Source organism: Cetorhinus maximus, chromosome 9 (assembly GCF_964194155.1).
Source record: "Cetorhinus maximus chromosome 9, sCetMax3.hap1.1, whole genome shotgun sequence".
Classification (NCBI taxonomy): Eukaryota; Metazoa; Chordata; class Chondrichthyes; order Lamniformes; family Cetorhinidae; genus Cetorhinus; species Cetorhinus maximus.
The window spans coordinates 82,391,417-82,413,014 of record NC_135887.1 but is presented as its reverse complement, the minus strand read 5'-3'; the positions used below and the strand labels follow the sequence as shown (position 1 = coordinate 82,413,014).

General features: G+C 43.6%; 1 protein-coding gene across 3 annotated transcripts in view; it reads left to right on the top strand.

Moving 5' to 3' along the window:
* The window catches only part of LOC144684758 (protein phosphatase 1 regulatory subunit 12A-like), a 180,301-nt gene that overhangs the window by 138,049 nt on the left and 20,654 nt on the right, over positions 1–21,598 (top strand). For all 3 annotated transcript variants that reach the window (XM_078548945.1, XM_078548946.1, XM_078548944.1), the window contains 5 exons: positions 3,856–3,946; positions 4,371–4,538; positions 5,747–5,885; positions 11,947–12,074; positions 21,246–21,305. In XM_078548945.1, coding sequence (XP_078405071.1) covers positions 3,856–3,946; positions 4,371–4,538; positions 5,747–5,885; positions 11,947–12,074; positions 21,246–21,305 — 586 coding nt within the window. The remainder of the gene's footprint in view (positions 1–3,855; positions 3,947–4,370; positions 4,539–5,746; positions 5,886–11,946; positions 12,075–21,245; positions 21,306–21,598) is intronic.

Below are 21,598 nucleotides of genomic sequence, written 5' to 3'. Positions count from 1 at the left end.
ATTATGTATTTGAACTTAACAGATTGGCATACTTTGAAATAAACTTGCAGGGCTACAGGGGTCATGCAGGGGAGTGAGGCTGACTGGATTGGTCTGCAGGGAGCCAGCATGGTCTTGATGAGCTGGGTGGTCTCTTGCTGTGCCATAAATGACTCTATAACTCTATGGATGGGCACTTGAAGGAAAACTGCTTACTTAGAGGCCTTGGAGTTTGGAATGCATAGGAAATATGTTTTATTATCAGGGAATCTGTATAATTCTAATTCAGCAGCTACAATTGTCTTTAAATATCACATGGTATTTCAAAAATGGATGCCAGTTCAAAGGAGAAAATATCAGGAGTAATGAACAAACATTTCATCAAAAAAGTGGATGTTAAGTAGGAGGTGGCGATTTGAGAGGTAATTCCAGAATATCAGCTTGATAAGGTGAAGGGTATTCATCCAAAAGCCTTATGGATTATCAGATTCTGTAACAAATATACTCTGCAGAAGATATATTTAAACCCTTGTGGATTCTATGGCTACCATTTAAGTAGTACATTCATATCCCGGTGCTCCAGTGTGTATCTTACCAAACTATTTGCTTATTTGGCCTGAGTGTAATGATCTGACAGTGTGTTCTTTAGCATTTTTCATACCACATGGTGGAGAATCCCCGGTGTGCCATATCACAAGTCGGGGGTAAATTGGCGTGTAGTATGCTATCCCATGCATAGAAGGTATAGAAGTGCAGGTTTCAGACAAAAATTATTTACTTGAGATTCTTGACCTCCTGATGCAAACTGCCTCCACCATGAACACAAAAGGATTGTTAAAAAAAAAATCCAGCCTGTAATAATCACACCTTAATTTCAGTTCTCCAATCTTTCCAATTTCTTTGTCTCTTGACATTCTGATCAACAGCCTGCACCTCTGGCCTTAGATAATGCCATTCCTAGAGCGGAATCGTCCCAGATTTTCACTGAGTACAGTAGTGGGCGGGTAAAATGACGTTTTACTCGCCGGCCGCAATGGCAGCTTATCACGCCGTATCGCCCCAAACCTGCCGCATTACTTATGCATCCCTGGGAAACACGCCATCTTGATGGTGGGCAGTCTCCATTTCACCTGCCACGCCGTCACCTCCCCAATTCATCATGCCAGGCACGACATTTAAAGTACAGCTGCGCTCAGTGCTTCCAGCCTAGGACTGAAGCAGTGAAGACATGGCCCCGAAAGGCAAGAAGACTGCAGTCCGCGAGCGCCTTTTGGACGCTGTGGAGGCCTGCTATGTTGTCCCCTACCCCTGCTCTGGCCGCAGAGGGGCAGCTATATTACCAGTCTGGCTTGGTAGGCGATGGCAGTAGTGTTGAGTGCCAATGCTGCATAGAAGAGGTTGGCCATCCAATGCAGAAAGAGGATGAATGATCTCATCCGTACAGCCAGAGTATGGCAACCATCTCATCACTATAAACTCACACTCAAGTCCATCACTGGCATCACATCAAACACATTCACTGGCATCTCACTCACTGCCAGCTCAAGGAACATCACCACCCATTCTCACACACATACCCTCACATGTCCATCTGGCCTCATCTCTCCTGGAAACTGCCTCCTAAGCCCTCACCATCTTGAGGCATCTTGCTCAGATCAACATGTGCCCCCACGTACTCTGGGATACTCTTGTCCTGCAGCCTCAACCCTTGCCTGAGGCCACTTCTCCCCCTTCCCCAAGCAAGACCTTGCCTCTAACCATTGAAAAGCTACCCACATATGGCTGATCTGGTAGGCTGACCGACGTGTGAGTCCTCTGTGAAGCCTGGCGCTGATGACTGCAAGTGCTGACCGAAGCAAGGTAGGAAAACAAACCTTGAAGTCCCGAGCGAAGTACAGCCTGCCAGGCCCACGTCGCTTATGTGCTGTTGTGAAACACGCGGCATGTTTTCCCACCGACGTGGGCGGACGATCTAGCGTTGGGGAATGATTCCAGCGGGCAGGCTTCATAATGATATGCTGAAGTATTACAATGAGGTTCCCGACATCCAATGGTGGGAAACGCCGCCCGCCAATTGTGGACTAAGCAGACAATCGCAAACTGGTTTCACGCTGTCGTGAAACCGATTGCGCCATATTGTCCATTCACGCCACCAAACACGCCCGAGGTCAGCGGGCATGGAAAATCCTGGCCTTAGTCTGTCTTTATACATATTCTTGGCTTTACTATCTGCTTTGACTGATATGAATTTTCCACACCTCATTATTAAACCTATCCAAAAAGCTCGGTTTCCTGTTTTGTGCTAAGCATGTCTTCCTTCAGTAGCTATCTCTCTAGAAGATCCGATTTATCGAACACTTCTGAACCTTTCTTAAAAGATTGAACAGGATACAAACAAAAGCTTATCATAATACTTGATCTGTCCCTCACCTCCAATCTCTCTCCATCCAGTCTTTCTTGCTTCCATTTCATTAATGCTGCGATAGTTACTGCCTTCAACAATGGTGCAAACCCCCCAAAATGTTACACTGGACCCATGAATTTCTTTGCATTGACTATACTCTGCATCTAAATGACCTGAGCCTACACAAGTATATTTAATGGGACAATGTCCTGCATCTAAGCATTGCACCATATATCTGGAAGAGCTTGCAGGGGCAGAAGAGAGGAAACTTTACTCTACTTTTAGCCCAAGATGTAAACTTTCTAACCTTGATGACTATAGATTTACTATGAAAGACATGGAAAGCTTGTGTAAATATTGAAAATTGTGTTTTGACTCTCAGCACGATGACTCCAATTTTCCTCTGCCTCTCCCATTTCACCGCAGTGTAAATCAGGCAGTACACTTTTCACCAGCTCCCACTTTGACCTCTGGGTTCAGATTATTTAAATTGGCTAGTGATTTAGTGACAGGGTTATGGCTTGGGAATTGGTGTGCAGACTAGATCAGGAAAACGTGGTTTTATGCAGCTGCAAGCCTGTAAGAAAACACATTGCTGGTGTGTTTTAGAGGCTCCAGATCCACAATGAAGCACAACTACACTACAGAACATTAGCAAACAATGCTTGCCTGAGATGTTGTGAGGTCACTCGAGCCTTGTTACAAATCATCCAATCTAAAAGGGCAGCCTTGCTACCTCCAGCATCTGGTTTCCTTGGGTGTCGGCTGAGCAGAATCCCAAGTAGATAATTGTGGATTCAATTTAAATGCTGTCCTGTTTCAATTGGGAGTTTGTTGTGTATACCAGGGATACCACAGGAATAGTGCATTGTATATAAAAAGTGTGAAGTACCAGCGCAATAGATCTCTGCCCCCTTTTCCTTTCCCTACTGCCTGGAGAGTGGCAGAAAAAGAATGTTGAGCTGAGGAAAATCAGCCTCCCTTGTGTGAGTGACTGCCATTAATCAGTTCCTAAAAAACATGGTCTGAGATAACCATACAGGGGAGCCCGTCATATTCATGACCTGAGGGGAAGTCTGCCCATCTGATTACCAGCCCTTTGTGGAACCCACCAGGTTCCATCCCGTTGAAAGCCAAATGTGTTCTATTACCACCCAGTTAGCGAAGAGAAAATTTATCGCTTTATCTTTCATTGCAGTACAAAGTAACAATTTTATGAGATTGCCACAATTGTTTTGCTTAGTTTCGTAACTCCATTTGGGTAGGACATGAGTTTTGGGGTAGGTTTTGTGGGGGTGGGAGGTGCATGAGCAGCAAAATGGATGGGGAGAAGTTAAATAAAGAATGGAAATCTCAAACTTAAGGTTCCTTTCTCTTGTCTAATAATGTCCTTCTTGTGACCAAGGCATTATCAACTCTTACACTCGCTGCCTTTTGAATGATTATTGTCTGCCATGTTTCATTGTTTCCAGATCCTACCTCACCCCAGTCCGTGACGAGGAAGCTGAAGCGCAGCGAAAGGCGCGCTCTCGACATGCCCGCCAGTCTCGCAGGTCTACGCAGGTGAGCTCAAGAGAGTTCAGCTTCAGTTCCAACATCACTAAAGGTTCCATTTCCTTGAGCACCATTTTCACCTGTCCTGATATTCAGTGATACTCCAGAAATTTCTAAAATGGAATTTGGTTGCCAAAATGCAGGAATTTTAAAACCAAAGCCCATTTTTCTACTTGAAAACTTATTAGGTATTGAATCTGTGCTTTACATATTGAATACAAAAAGCATGGATGATAGCGTGGACAACATCCATCACTCATAGATGTCTTCAATTGTCCCCTGGGCCTTTTCTCAGATACAGGAAACAGTGTGTGTTCAGCCACACCTTACCATGCACCATTATGTTCCACACACTGCATCCCAGTGCTCCTTGGTACATATCATGCTGCTCCTTACCAAGTAGTTCCTCTTTATTCCTCATTCTTTGGTGCAGGGTGTCACACTGACAGACCTACAGGAGGCTGAGAAAACAATTGGACTGAAGCGGGAGAAGAAAGTTGTAGAACAGGAGAAAGGCAAAGAAAAAGAAAAGGAAGAGAAGGAAGCAGAAGCTAAAGACATGGCATCAAAATACAGATATACCAAGACCAGTCAAGATGAGGTAAGATGAGTGGCTACCAGATGGTTGGATACACACATATTGTACTAAAATTCTCCCAAAGCTCATCAGTATCTTTGTTACCTATAGATGTCAGTATTTCAATGCTGTCTTGGCCAGCCTCCCATCATCTTACTTCAAATCCTGCCATCCCTGTGCTCACTGACCTAAGCTCCTGGTCTGGCAATGCCTCAGTTTTCAAATTCTCATCCTTATTTTCAAATCCCTCCATGGCCTCACCCCTCCCTGTCTGTGTATTCACCTCCAGCCCCACAACCCTCTGAGTTATCTACACTCTTCCAATTCTGGCCCCTTGAGCATCCCTGATTTAAGTCGATCCACAATTGATGACCATGTTTTCAGCTGCCTAAGATCTACCTCTCACCTATCTTAATATCTCTTTATGTGGCCTGGTGTGAAATATTATTGATAATGCTCCTGTGAAGCACCTTGAGATTTTTTACATTAAAGGTGTTATGTCAACACAAGTTGTTGTTGATGTTTCATTATTCATTTTGTAATGATTTATTATCATAACTATGGGTTTGCTATGGAGAATTAATTTTGAAAAGATGTTTGTCCGTTTACCTATAACTGTGTCCCTACTTAATTCCTACTCTCTTCTCCTATTTTATTTTGTACATTTCTTGTAATAGCCATTTCCATAGATCTTCATCTCTGACACCATTTGGTGAAATTCTATCATTGTCTGTTCTACATGTTTCCCATAGCGTGTTTATAAAGTTTTGTGAGGTAAGAGTATCAAGCTGCATGCAGCAAAGGCAGGTAGAGTTCAGGTGCAGATCTGAGGGAATGGCAGAGCACTTAAAGGGCTACAATGGCCAACTCCTCTTCCTATGCTTTTTTTCAGAAGAGTTCAAAACTAGGGATTGAATTATCAAAGCTTTATTTGAGATAAATTTCACATTGAAAACGTTAACAACTTTTTCCTATCTACAAGAAACTGCTTAATTCTATTTTTGTCTCCGTAGCCTATTCCACATCTCTCTCGTCCACTCACTGTTCTCTGTCACTATTCATCTCTTGCCATATGTGCACTCATTTTATCCATGTGCTTACTCATTTTTCCTTTTGCTCGTCCATTAGCTCTGATTCATATTCTCTGCATTTAGTGTTCTTAAGTATAGGCCATGCCCCGAAGCTCAAATGATTAATCACTTAGTTACCTACTATGTTCCTGTCCAATGCAGGAGAAGAACTGGCGGTCAAGATTAGCCAACCTACAGAAAGCAGATCTGCTGGGCCTCACCTCCTCCTCCACAGATTCCATTCGTTCTAATGTTCCTGCCTACACCTACCACAATGCTGTACAGCCACTGGACAACAAAGGTATCTCCAAACCTCTCAAGTGCAGGAATGCTCATTAGCTGCTTAATGCTTCTCCAAAACTTGGAACACCAAACTACTTTATCAAATTGGCATTACCATAGCATTTCAGAGCAGTAGAGAGAAACCAGCCTTGATCAGAGATTGCTATATTGCACAGTGGGCCAGAGCACATCTGTGTCGCCCCAACCTTGCAGACAAGGAAGGTCACTGAGTCAACCTGTGGTCTGTGTTGTTGGCTGATCTCATCCAGGTCAACAGTGGGGGAATTACAAGCATTCATTTACAATTCCCTTGGGCAGTTGTTCCTGTGGCTGAACACAGTCCCTATGGCTGAACATGATCCCTGCTCAGAACTGCTTCCTTGCGGGTATTTCATGAGGACAGAATCAAGCTTAACACCTGATGCCCTCCATGATTAAATAGTCCACTGACACATGAAGAATGACCACTTGGGTAAAGTTCTGGTAGGTGTTCAGTGCATTTGGAGCTCTACCTCAGTGGGATTGAGCACCTTCGGAAAGAGAGGTGGATTCAAAAATACGGTCTCAAACTCCTGCAGAATTTCCGCAGTACTGAAGGCTGTCATGGTCATCCAAAAACTGATTGTTCACTCTTAAACCATTATCTTCAGATCTGTGAACATACAGTCTGAAGCAAGAGAAGTCCCTTTAGCCAATCCAGACAGCCTCATCCAGAATTCATGTATAATTATCTCTGAATCTCCCATGCAGAATATTATTGAACAAAAGTAACTGAATAGGCATCTAGTGTTCCATAATAATGCTCCATAAGGAGCTAAGGTGTGTTATCAGGGTTTTAATAATTGGTTTTCCCATTCCCCAATGCCTCAGGCAATTTTTTCAGCATATATTGTGCCGTACAGACCAGAAAAATCCAGTTCCAGCCTCCAGCCTGTAGTGAGTTAAATTGGTTGGTCTCAGCCCAGGTACAATAATTAGCCTCAATCCTGCTGGATTAGAGGGATAATTGAACCAGGCTGCTTCCGATCACAATCTATTGACTCTGCTGGTAAGCCTGTGTGGTTGGATGTCAGCTGAGAAATATGATCAGGTTCTGCTGTGGTGTTTTCCATTTGACACTCGCTGTCATGCTCGCACATGAAGGTTGAGCACTTGGTCAGAGCGTCAGGGGATACCTGTGCATCTGTACCTGAGCCAGAGTCTTTACCTTTGAGCGCTGACTATTGTCACTGAGTTTGGTTGTGTCTGGATCAGGCTGAGTTTCACTACTAGGTGCTGTAACACACCTCTGAGTGCTGATGTTTGTATCTGGGTTCTGCCATTCATTGCTGGGTGTGTTTTATATCTGGGTGGCATGTGCTGTCACTAGCGGCTGCTTTGCTCTGGATCCTGATTATTGAACACACCGGGTGTGATTTATCTCTGGGACTGAGGGCGGGATCATCCCAGATTTGCACTAAGTGTGGTAGCGGGCGTGAAAAAAGATGTTTTACCCACCGGCTGCAATGGCTGTTTTTCACACTGCGTTGTCCCCTTCCTGCCTCATAAGTTGTGCAGTCATGGGAAACACGCTGGATTGCTGATGACCAGCCTCCGATTTACCTGCCATGCCATTACCTCGCCGCATCCTTACCCTGGGGGCCATTTTTAAACTGCAGCCGCGCACACAGTTCTCAATGCTTGCAGCCCAGGACTGCTCCGGTGAAGACATGGGCCCAAAAGCCAAGAAGAGTGCAGAACCCTGATTCACTGACGCATCCCTTGGACTCCTTCTGGACACTATGGAGGCCCGCCGAAATGTCCTCTAACCCCGCTCTGGTCACAGGAGGGCCATCAGTCTCACCACTCCGGTTTGGGAGGCAGCAGCAGAGCTGATAAGTGCCAATGCTGCCCACAAGAGGTCAGCCATCCAGTGCAGAAAAAGGATGAATGATCTCATCCGTACTGCCAGGGTAAGTCAACCATCTCATCACTCTCAAGTCATGCACTCACAAGCCCATCAGACATTCACTGGCATCTAACTCATTACCAGCTCAAGGGACATCACCACTCACTCTCACACATACATCCTCGCATCTCCATCTGCCCTCATTTCCTCTGAAGATCACCTTCTCATCCCATCCATGGCTCCACTCAGCACACATGCATGCTTGGCATGCACTTTGCTCAACACTCTCTCCATCTGTCTTTATGCAAGACAAGGTCGCACACAATCAGCGGGAGAACCAGGGGTAGAGTGCCAGACATCAAAGTCACCACTCCACTCAAGAGTCGCATGTTGGAGCTGACCGGAGAGGATGTGGGCCGTTCCTGCGGCAAGTGAGGTCAGCGGCAAGCATCCACGCGAGGATCCTGCACTACATCATCCTTCTGTCAACACTACTTTGAGTCCACTATTCTGTTTGTAACACAGCTGCCAAGCACTGATAATCTCTACTTTCTCTCCTAGGCACACCTGCCATATCACCCTCAGGCAACCTTGACCCTGACTCCAGCGCCAAGGGCAGTACTTTTGAAGACCTGTCACAGTGCTCACCCACACCCTCTACTAGCACAGTGATACAGACCTCGCTGGGACCTAGATGTAGAGCAGTCTCAGGCTCACAATCTAGTAATACAGCACACAATCTGTTCCACAGCAGGCAGAGACAGGGACATCGAGGTTGCAGAACTTGGAGGACTGCTGGAGGCAAGGAATCTGCTGAGTCCAAGTCAGATGATGAGTCTCTGGACTGGATCCTCAATCAGTTGTTGCTGAGTTATTTAAAATCCCAGAGGGAAACTTTAAACAACTGTCATAGCCTATATTTTCATTTGGTATGTTTGAGAAGCAACTTTGAATTCACAAGTGAAACCACCAAGCCTCCAGAAGTTATTTTATATAAATTAAATTAAACATTTATTAATTTTACAAGATATTAAACACATACACATCTACAAATTACTACCACAATAACTATTAAACAAATGCCCAAATTAATCGCTCCTAAAATCTTCACCAAGGCAACAATAACCCACAGACTTTAAACAGACACCAGGCAAAGCACATTTTATCTTACAAATTCAAAATGAGGCCCCCTTCAGTTTGGCTCCTTCGCAGATGGTGATAGGGCTGCATAGATATTACATGCCTCTGACTTTCACACACAAAACTCTTCTGTATATACCTAGCCTTCCCTTTGAATGTAAATTCTCATTGTATCACCAGGCCCTTTGAACTCCTCCTCTTCTAACAATAAAACCCCTTTTATAATACCAATTTTATTAGTAGTATAAACATATTGCTTGGTGTCTCCTAGCTAGGTGCAAGATTTCACCCCCAGTCTTTGAATGGTTTATTTAATAAAATGCAAATACATCCTGTACCATCTCAAAACTACTATACATCAAAACACCCACACTAGCTGGCTTTAATGCAATTAACACACAAATCTACTCACACCCACAGACACAGACCCTACTATAAGTCCAATTTAAAATAATTACCAATAACATCATATGCATTAATATCTCTTCATGACAAAAGACAGTTACGGGAAAATCAGGAAGGGATGTCTGGTGCACTCCTCAGATTGCAAGGTATGATGGAGGAGTCTGTCCGCCTTCAATCTGAGGTAATAGCGCTGGCATGCTGACACATCGAAGTCAACACTGTCAGGATGGCGGCTGCCATGGAGACCTTGGTCCAGAACATCGGTCCTGCACTGCCGTGGGCTAAACTTCATCGCTGACTCCATAGTTGGTCTCTAATAGTGCCAATGTGAGAGGTGTATGGGGCAGCTCGATCTCACTCCAGCTTCCCCCTCTCCTCAAGAAGTGAGCCAGGGGCCATCAGGAACCCATAGGGAGGACCGCCAGCAGCTCAACACCCCGGGGCCATCCACCCAGGTGACTCCGGGAATGTCTGGCTGATCCAAATCCCTTCTTCCTGTGACCTCCTCATCTCCAGCTCCAGAGGCTGAGAAGGGTGCACCTGGCCCGCAGAATACCCAAAGCACGCCGGGGGCCTCCAGGTCTCGGCTCTCCAGAGGACGCCCGCCAAAGTCATCACAGACAACAAGCCGTAGCAGTCAGCAGGCTGCCTCCACCTCCACTGTGGATGTCGGGGGAGCACCAAGATGTAGCAGAAGGGTTAGGAAGGTTAAGTAGATGTAGTTGCATCGTGCGGGCACAAGTGTTTGTCACTTGTACACACTGTTCACTCTTGTAAATAAACTCCCAAGAATGTCTCCTTGTCTATGGTTCCTTGTTCTGATAAACAGTGTTCATGTCTCTCAGATGTGAAACCTTGGTTCCTGCACAAGGTAAAGGCAAGTGTCTCAGTCCAGGAGCTCTTCCCTATGCAGTGTGTAACCTTCAGAGCAAAGCGATGGTCTGGTTTCACACTCACTGGACACATTAGTGACGCTTGCACCTCGATTGTTCTTGTCATTGCTGCCAAATGTCGTGGGAAGGCGTCACAGAGATCTGTCATTCTGTGTGCTCTCAGCATCTTTGAAGTGGGGCTGCGCCCACCCCCCACCCCTCTTCTCTTTAGCATTTGTGTCCAGTGATTGTGTCCCTGAAGGGGTCAGGTGCTGAAGGCTGACAAAGGATCAGGTGTTCTTAAAGTTTCACGGCTGTGTCCTTGATATGACCCTCTGATCACAGAGCGCAAACGAGTTGCCCTCAGCCAGACAGGAGTAGGACATTCGCAGAGGCATTGTGAAGATCTATGGAGTGCCCTCACAGCATGTCATCATCATCCCCCTGGAATCTAGCTACTATTAGGGCCTCTGCTGCGTCTCCATGACATGAGCCTGTGCACTGAGGGCATGTGCGCTACCATCAGCTACACAGGAGTTAAATGTTCACAGATGCAAGGTGAGGACGTCAGGACTGTCCTCACTGCATCTTATCATCATCCACCTTGAATCTTGTGGCTATTAGGGCCTCACGAGCATGCCTGCCTCGTCTGACCAGTGCTATGGCCTCATCGCCTTTGAGGACCTCATCACCCTCATCCCCTTCGATGTCGTCCTCAGCTCTTCCATCCCCTCCTCAGCGAGGGCCTCTCCCCATTGCAGCGCAAGGTTATGTAGTGATCAGCAAGCTACGATGATGCGCGACACCCTCTGAGGACTGTATTGCAGTGCTCTACCAGGCTTGTCAAGGCACTGAACCTCTTTTTCAAAATGCCTATCGATTGCTCCACCAAAGTCCGGGTTGCGGCATGAGCCTTGTTGTATCATCTCTGTGCAGTCTGAGGCCGCCATATGGGCATCATCAGCCACGTCCTACGTCCTCTGTGGGCAGCCCTTGTCCCTGTGGAGCCATCCCTGCGTCCTCTCTGGACCCTGGAAGATGTCAGGGATCTGAGACCTGCTAAGGATGTACTGCCTGGGAATCGTGCACAGACCTGTAGGATGCGTTTGTGGTGGTCACAGAACAGCTGAATATTCAGCAAGTGGAAGCCTGGCATTGCACTACCAGCCCGGAAAAGGCAATTTACCTGCCCCCCCCAGCACCCCCAGTGTGCGGCGCTTCTTCATTGCTGTCCTACGGGTGATCCTCGCGAGCGCTGTGCGAGGTTGTGTGCACTAGGCCCCAAGTTCCCCTCGAACTTTGGCTCCAAGTGCACGTCTTTTAAAGGCAGTCATAAATCACGCCGTTCTGAAGTCATGCCAACGTGGGGGGTAAATTTGCGGTGGGGGGGATGATTCCAGTATGTGGCCACAATGATGAGATGCAAATACATTAAAATTAATTTCCCGACATTGGATAGCAGTTAATACGGCCCACCAGTAACAGGCGGAGCGGACAATCGTAAACTGGTTTTCTGACAGTGTAAAACCGATTTTTGGCCTTCTCGCCGTACTGTCCGCTCACACCCACCATGACGTCTGCCGCCATTGGGAGCAGACGATTCTGGCCTGAGAATCATTGCTGCCCTGTTGTTTATCTCCAGTTAAAATGTGTTGTCTTTGAAAACTAATGGTAGCTGGGAGCTGTGTGTTGACACTTGGTGCTGTCTCTCCCCGGGAGGCTGGCATGTGTGATGGTATTGAATAGTTAATCATAACTTGGGATCTCTCCCACAGAATTGGAGAAAGCTAAAGAGGAGGAGAAGGAATCAGATGACTCATCGTTCAAAAAATCTGGTACCAGGGACCGGAGACGGCCAAGGGGGAAAAGAAGATCAACAGGTGTGCATTCCATATCACAAGATGTAAGTATTCAGAGTACTCGAGAGAATCCTAAGTTTGTTCAGGTACACTGCAGGCTCTCTTCAACAGAACTATTGTTAACAATCAAATCAGTACAAACCATTGCAATCATTCACACTGAAATCAAGCATACTTTTTTTTATATCTGATTTTGTTAATATTTCTATTTAAACTAATTATATCAACTCTGGTGCTGGCTCAGTGCCATTACTCAGGGAAGCAGGATTAACATCTTTTTTATTCATTTACGGAATGGGGCATCACTGGCTAGGCCAGCATTTATTGCCCATCCCTAATTGCCTTTGAGAAGGGATGAACCACTGCAGTCCACTTGTTGTAGGAATACCCACAGTGCCGTAAGGAAGGGAACTCCAGGATTTTGGCCCAGTGATAGTGAAGGTACAGCGATATAGTTCCAAGTGGATGGTGTGTGGTTTGGAGGGGAACTGGCAGGTGGTAGTGTTCCCATGCATCAGCTGCCCTTGTTCTTCTAGGTGGTAGAGGTCAATTAATATGTGCTGGAGGCTACATATATTAATACATAGGGTCCTGTCCTTTGCAGACAGAAAGAACCATGTACACATGTTTCAGCTAAACAAAATAAGTGATAGCCATCCGCTGACTCATTCCTAAAGTCAAAGCCTTGACCAGTTAGGGTCAAACTGTCTGGTTTAAATTTCAAACAGTGCTTGGCAATTAACTGTCAGTCACCATCTGTTGGTGCATTCTCCATGGCAACACCTCTACCAATTGCCAATTAGCACACTCTCCTCATACAGTATAGATTGTTGTTTTCCCCTTATATTGGTATTCTTGCGAAACACCTGAATAGTACAAGACGAAAAGCTTCGACATGTCCCTTTTTTCAGCAACATACAATTTATACTGCAACAACAGGAACCACTTCAAAAGTAATTTGCTGGTTGTAAAACATTTTGAAATTCCCTGAGGACCTGTTTAGTTTCTTTATAAATGCAAATTATTTTTATTTTCTGTTTGTCTTTACCTGAAGGCCTCAGCTTCTCCCAAGGTCCTGGCCTTAGACTTTAGTATCTTTTGTTGAGTGCTGTAATTATTCAGCTGAAGGCAGATTTGGCAGACTGAGCACAAGTGCTTATAATTTCCCAGGATGCATCAGTAGCACTTAGTGAGCTGAACAGATGAAATGCTTCTCTTCAATTTCTTCATAATTTTTAAGCTATTTTTCAAAACTATTTGAAGGAAGTTTTATTCAGATAATGTTTGCATTAGGTTTATCTTTTAATAATACTGTTTTTGTGTGAGAGGAAAGAAGATGCATTTCAAACATGATGGATTTTACAAATAACAAACACTGTATAAACTTCAAGCCGAAAGAAATGGAAAACCTGATTTTACCCTAACTGTCCTGGCAGGAATGCAACATGTTTGAGTTGGATGCCTGTTTTTCCATCCCTTCTGATTTTTTTGAAGTTGTTTATTTCTGTTATTGACCCTCCCGACATTCAGACCCAGCTCTCCTGCACATTTACAGGCTATTTATTTCAGCAGTTGTTACCTGTATCTGATGGAAAATTATATATAGGGGTTCATTTCTAGGGAGAGAATTGAAAAGCAGGGAAGTTGTGTTAAAATCTGTTAATCTTTGGTTATTAATCTTTGGTTAGAGCACACTTGGAGTACTCAGCACAGTTCTGGTCTCCATGTTCGTCATAGAGTTGATTTTCCAGGCAACTTTTTTTGGTGGAAACATTGAACTTTATTTACAAGGCAGTGGCAGCAGCTACATGTGTGCATCTAACTCTATGGGTGGGATCTTCCAGTCCCGCCGCAAGTCAATGGACTTATGGCTGGAACTCCACCTCGCCCACGGCGGGTCCCACCCGCGACGGGGCCAGAAAATCCTGGCCTATGACTAGAGAAGAACTCGCTCCTAGAGGTTCCCGCGCTGCTAACTTATTGGTTTACACAGATTGTGATCTCACAGCAGAGGGTTATTCTTAAAGCTACAGTCCTACGTTTATCAGAACGATAATTACTGCATTGCTCCTCCTTTAACTTTTCTGTGCATTTTGCATTTACAAGGATATTTATCTCATGACATTACAATATTTACACAGGTCATGAAATTACAAGTTCAGTCTTTCAGGGGGTTTCCTGATCTGTGTGGAACGTCCTAGCTCCACGACTTCCAATTCTTTGACAGGAACCACGTTCTTTGGAACCACATTAACATCAGGTACCTCATTAGACATAGGCAGTTCAGTGTCACCCACTCCAACAGAGACATCGGGCATGTCTATCCTTGGTTGAGCAACTTCAACAGGAACCACAGGTTCAACAGTAATTACAGGTGGAACATCATTTTGTTGGGGCATCTCTCTTCTTAAATGGTCCTGTCACAGAGCTTACTTTACCAGGTAACTACTTTGGTCCTCCACCGAAATTCTTTACATGTATTGCTTCTCCGACAATAAATTGTCGCTCATGACTATACAAATCATGAGTCGCTTTTTTGTTCCCTTGACTTTTCTCCACCTTCCCCTCCAAATTGGGAAGTATCAGGTTTAGTCTTGTTCGAAGATGGTGCCTCATCAGTAATTCTGCAGGCGTTACATCTGTCATAGTGTGGGGGGTTGTTCTGTAGTGAAATAGGACATGAGCAAGTTTAGTTTCCAACGATTCACCTGTTAACTTTTACATTCCCGCCTTTTATTGTCTTTTCAGAACCTTCTTCCTTTTTGTTTTCTTCTTTCTACCACAGAGTTTAATCTTGGACTTCTTTTTGACTTCTCTGTCGGCCAGACTTCTCTCAGGTGAAATCTCAACTTGTTTTAGTTGAGTAGTTGAGTTACCCATGATTTCATTATCCACTCGTATCTTGGAAAGTTCTACAACTTTTGCTTTCAAAGCCTCGTTAGCTTTTTTCAGCTGATTCTTCAGCACTCCTGGCACCTTCTTGTACCTGTTGGCTTCCTCCTGGAACCTTGAACATTGCTGCATCTTCTCTGCCAACTAGTTCTTCAGTTTGTTCAGAGTGACATTAAATTTTTCCTGTTTCTCTTCGTAATTTTCCAGAGATACAAACTTTGACCTGAGGGATCCTTGTAGTGTGTGAAGGTCTTTCAAAAGATTTTCCTTTTCTTTGCGAAACTCACTCGCTTTGTCATGAATTCTGTCATTCAGCAGAGTCTCCTTGAGTTTCTTCAGCGGTTCTTCCATGTCGTTGTTTAAGAGAGCCTTCAAATCTTCAGGTTGCTGAATGAGTACACACTCCATTTTCATCCAGTTGAGGTCCTTGGGCTCTCTAGGCTCTTTCTGAAGTACTTGCCTTGTTCCTTTTCCAACTCAGGAACTCTTCCTGCCTCTTTTCGAAATCTCACTGGCCAATCAAGGTTAATTTCCCTCAACCAATTTCGACCTAGAAGGCTTGGTCCTCTGCCTTCTAATACCATCACTGGTAGTTGTGCTGTTTGGCATCTATAATAAATATGTACTCGGCTGAAATCTTTTACCTGGATTTCTTCGCCTGTGTACATTTTCAACTTGACAGAGGTTTGTTCCAAATTTAATTGTTGAACACCTTTATTTAAATATCTGAAAGTGTGTTCTATGACAGTGGTAGAAGCATCCGTGTCTATTTCCATTTTTAAGGGTTTACCATTCACTTGCAATATGACAGTAATTGGCTCTCTCTTCCTAGCTTTCATGTTGATTAAGGAATAAATGTCAGAATTGGTTGTTTCTGGCTCTTCCACACTATAAACTTCATTGGACTTCATTTGTTGCCTAGAAGCCTGTTTTAATCTCGCTTTGCAATGTTTCAATATGTGCCCACTTTTGTGACAAAAATATAACACTGCACCTTTTTAAATTGCCAATCGTTAGGAGTATGATTGTTTCCATGCCGATAAAAATTAACTTTCAAATTTGCTGCTAAGCTGATTCCTCTAAATTTTCGGTTAGCGGGGGCTGTTTCCTGTTTCACGGCGGAATGCCGGCTTTTCGCGTCACTTTCGGCTGACCATTCCCGCCCAACTAGGAAAACTGCGCCATTTTGCACATCTTGAATTGCTTGTGAACCCCTTACAGTGCTTTCCATCGCAATCGCTATTTCTAACATTTTCTTAAAATCAAGATCTATTTCAGCCAGCAATCTTTGCTGAATAGTATCCTCCTGCACGCCACATACCAAACAATCCTTGAGCATATCATTCAGGGTTTCACCAAAATCTCACCCTCCTGTTAGTTGTTTTAATTTTGCCACATAGATAGCAATGGACTCCCCCAGGACTCTATTCCGTGAATTGAACCTGAACCTCTCCATTGTGACTGAGGGCTTGGGTTGAAAATGTCCCTTAATGAGGTCTAGTAACTTACTGAAGGTCTTTGAATCAGGGGCACTGGGGGCCATCAAGCTTCAAATTAAACTGTAGATTTTGCTCTCACAAATACGCAGGAGAATTGCACTCCTCTTTTCCTCCTCTGTGATTTTGTTGCCTTGAAAGTAGAATGCAAGACGTTCTATACATTGAGACCAGTTGTCTGTGGCTGGCTCAAAAGGATCGATTCTGCCAAACTGTTGCATCTCGGATGGCTATATCTTCCTTTCTTTTTGATTATCTTAGATACTCACAATTGTTGGGTGAGGGACAGCACCGGATCTGATCCCATACTCGGCGCCAGTTTTTTATAGAATTGATTTTCCAAGCAACTTTTCTTGGTGGGCACATTGAACTTTATTTTCAAGACAGCAGCAGCATATATGTGTGCATCTAACTCTATAACTAAAGAAGAACTCTCTCCTGAAGGTTCCCCATGCTATTAACTCATTGGTTTACACAGATCATGTGATCTTAGAACACAGGATTATTCTTAATGCTACAGTCCTAAGTTTATCAGAACTATAATTACTACAATATTTTAAAAAGAATATAGAATTGGCGAAGATGCTAAAAATATTCACAAGGATAATACCAGAACTGCAAATTTATAACTATCAGGAAAGACGGAGTGGTTTGGGGAAAAGGGAAGGCTGAGGGGAGGACCTAATAGAGGCCTTCAAGATAATCAAGATAATGAAAGGGTTTGATGGGGTATAAGCGGAGAACATGTTTCAACATGTGGGGCATATCAAAACTAAAGGTCATAAATATAGGAGAGTCACTAACAGATCCAACAGGAAATTCAGGAGAAACCTTTTTACCCAGAGTGTTAAGAATGTGGAACTTGCCACCATGTTGAGACAAACAGCATAGATGTATTTAAGGGGAGGCAAATGAGAGAGAAAGTAATTGAAGGGTGTACTGATAGGGTGAGGTAAAGTGGAGTAGAGGGAAGCTTGTATGGCGCCACGTGCAAAGTGAGCCAAGTGCAAATTGATATAGGGTACATAAAATTAGATGAAAACGTTGCTCAAAGACTGGTGTGGGAGAAGTGGGTTCTGGTTCGTGGGGCACTGACACCAGTACTGGGGAAAGTAGGAGCTGTACCGTTGGGATGGTCTACACCTGAACTGCTAGGACCATGCTTTAGCAAGCCGCATAACTAGAGGGTTTTAAACTGAATAATGGGGGTAAGGGATCAAATTCAGGAAGATGTGGTAAATCAAAGTGTAGAGACAAGACGAGAGAAAGATATTAATGTAGGAAATGATAAACAGACCATGATAGGAAGGGACAGGGAGCACAAGCCTAAGAGTAAATCAGTAGATAAGACTAGAGGTCACAAAAATAATAAAGGACTAAACTAAAGGCTCTGTATCCGAATACACATAGCATTCAAAACAAAACCAATGAACTGAGAGCACATATAGAAATAAATAAGTACGATCTGATAGCCATTACAGAGACATGGTTGCAGGATGACAAAGATTGGGACCTGAATATTGAAGGGTACATGGCATTGAGGAAGGACAGGAAGCTAGGAAAAGGTGGAGGGGTGGCTCTGTTAATTAATGAGGGTACTAGCACATTAGAGAGGGATAATCTAAGTTCAGGAAACCAGGATATAGTAACAGTTTGGGTAGAGATAAGAAATGATAAAGGCAAGCAGTCACTTGTGGGAGTGGTGTACAGACCCCCTTACAGGAACTATACATTATGATGGAGTAGAAAGGAAGAGATAATGGGGGCTTGTCAGAAAGGTGTGATGATAATCATGGGGAGTTTTAATCTGCATATAGACTAGGAAAATCAGATGGGCAAAGGTAGCCTAGGTGAGGAATTCGTAGACTGTTTTTGGGAGAGTTTCTTAGAACAGCATGCTCTGGCACCAACCAGAGAGCAGGCTTTACTGGACCTGGTATTGTGTAACGAAATAGGATTAACTAATGCCTCATAGTGAAGGCATCCTTAGGTAACAGCGATAATAATATGATTGAATTTTACATTCAGTTTAAGGGAGAGAAGATTGGGTCCAAGACAAATATTTTAAACTTAAATACGGTCAATTATGAGGGCATGAAAGTACAGCTGGCTAAATTGAACTGTCAAATTAGGTTAAGGGATAGGTCAACAGAGATGTAGTGGGGGACATTTGAGGGGATATTTCATAATACACAGAATAGATACATTCCAATGAGAAAGAAAAATTTCAAGGGGAGAACCCACCATCCGTGGTTAATTTAAAAAATAATAAAGATAGTATCAAACTTAAAGGAAAGCATATGATTGCACAAAGATGGGTGGAAGGTCAGAAGATTGGGCAGAATGTAAAAAACAGCAAAGAATGACCAAAAGATTGATAAGGAAGGAAAAATTAGAGTATGACAGAAAGCTAGCTAGAAATATAAAGACAGATAATAAGAATTCATATAGATATTTAAAAAAGAAAAGAGTTTACAACGTGAGCATTGGTCCTATGGAAAGTGAGTTTGGGGAATTAATAGTGGGAAATAAGGATATATCAGATGGATTGAACCGGCATTTTCCATTGGTTTTCACTGTAGAGGATATGAGTAACATCCCAGATATAGCTGTAAATCAGGAAATGGAAGGGAGGGAAGAACTCGGGGAAAATTACAATCACTGGGGAAGTGGTATTGAGAAACATTTTGGAGCTGTGGGCTGACAAGTCCCTGGGTCCTGATGGGCTTCATCCTGGGGTCTTAAAAGAAGTGGCTAGTGGGACAGGTGATGCGTTAGTTTTAATCTTCCAAAATTCCCTCGATTTGGGGAAGGTTCCATTCGATTGGAAAATAGTGAACGTAACTCCTTTATTCAAAAAGGGAGGTAAACAGAAAGCAGGAAACTACAGGCCGGTAGGCTTAACATCTGTCATATGGAAAATGTTTGATACTATTATTGAAAACTTAATAGCAGGACTTTTGGAAAAATTTAGGGTAATCAGGCAGAGTCTACATGGTTTTATGAAAGGGAAATCATGTTTAACCAATTTATTGGCATTCTTTGAAGCAGTAGCATATGTGGATAAAAGGGAACCGGTGGATATACTGTATTTAGATTTCCAAAAGGCATTTGATAAGGTGCCACATCAATCATTATTGCGAAAAATAAAAGCTCATGGTGTAGGGATTAACATATTGGCAGGGATAGAAGATTGGCAAGTTAGCATGAAACAGAGGGTAGACATAAATGGCTATTTTTCAGGTTGGTAAGATGTAACAAGTGTTGTGCCTCAGGGATCAGTGCTGGGGCCTCAACTGTTTGCAGTTTATATAAACGGCTTGGATGAAGGGACCAAAGATATGGTTGCTACATTTACCGATGACAGAAAGATAGGTAAGATAGTAAGATTTGAAGAGGACACAAGGAGGCTACAAAGGTAAAAGGTAAGGTAAAAGGTAAGGCTACAAAGATAGGGTAAGTGAGTGGGCAAAGACCTGGCAAATGGAGTATAATGTGGAAAAGGAGGAAATTGTCTATTTTGGCAGGAAAAATAAAAAAGAACGTTATGTAAATGGTGAGAGATTGCAGAGCTCTGAGATGCAGAGGGTTCTAGGGTTCTGAGTGCATGAATCGCAAAAGGCTGATATGCAGGTACAGCAAGCAATTAGGGAAGCTAATTGAATGTGATCATTTACTATGAGGGGAATTGAATACAAAGGTAGAGGTTATGCTTCAGTTATACAGGTCATTTGGTGAGACTACATCTGTAGTATTGTGTACAGTGTTGGTTTCCTTATTTAAGGAAAGATGTAAATGTGTTGGAAGCAGTTCAGAGAATGTTTACTAAACTAATACCTGGATTGGGCATGTTGTCTTATGAGAAAAGGTTGGACAGGCTAGGCTTGTTTCCACTGGAGTTTAGAAGAGTTGCAGGTGACTTGATTAAAACATATAAAATCTTGAGGGGTCTTGACAACGTCAATGTGGAGAGGATGTTTCCTCTTTGTGGAAGAATCTAGAACTAGCGACCATTGTTTAAAAGTTAGGGGCTGTCCATTTAGACAGAGATGAGGAGAAATCTTTTCTCTGAGTATAGTGAGTCTTTGGAACTCTCTTCCTCAAAAGGTGGTGGAGGCAGTCTTTGAATATTTTTAAGGCAGAGGTAGATAGATTCCTGATGAGCAAGGGGTAAAAGGTTATCGGAGATAGGTGGGAATGTGGAGCTGAGATTATAATCAGACCAGCCATGATCTAATTGAATGGCGGAGCAGGCTCGAAGGGCTGAGTGGCCTACTCCTGCTTCTAATTCATATGTTCGTATGTTACGAACATCGGCATTGATCCATTGGGCCAAATGGCCTGTTTCTGTGCTGTAGGCTCGATGTAATCTGAAAAATCCAAGACATAATTATCCTCTCTTTACATATCTTTAAACAGAAATCTATCATCTATATTTCGTCATATACAGGTTCCAATAGTATTGTTTCAAACTTTTGCATTGAATATTCCTGCTCAAAAATCACACCAGTGATATTCTGCACTCAGTTCTATTTGAAAATACTTTAACAAAGTCAACTTTTGGCCCAGCCAGGAACTCTTTCACTTCTGGCTGGGCAATCATTACTCACACCACGCATAAACTGATGTGAGCAAAGATTACCTGGGCAAATCAGCTCATGGGTTGGGGATAAAAATTGACGACGGGTCAATGGTCATCTTAACTGCACCTGAAATGCTGGTGCAGTTCACATAGAGGAGTTCTCAATTTGGAAAAGGACTGTGCTCCATCCCTTGAGGGTACTAGTTTCAGGTGTCTCATCTGTTTACATATTTGCTCTCTTCCAGGATGACAATGACCAGGATCACTCAGATGGCGACGACCTGGTGGAATCACAGAAGAGGCAGGTATGGATCATGCATTCTGTAGTAGAAGGCTATCATAAAAAGCTGCCACTGCTGAGTGTGGGTGAGGCGTCTGAGGTCTTTGTGCTCTGTAGGGAGAAGCCTGTGTGTATTAAACATCCTTCTCATATTTTTCATGTCTGGTTGTGTTACTGGAGCTAATGATCTGCGGACATGATTTCAAATCCCACCACAGCAGCTGGGGAATTTAAATGTATTTAATTATATAAATCTCGAATAAAATGCTAGTATCAGTAATGGTGACTGTAAAATGCTCGATTGTCATAAAATCCCAT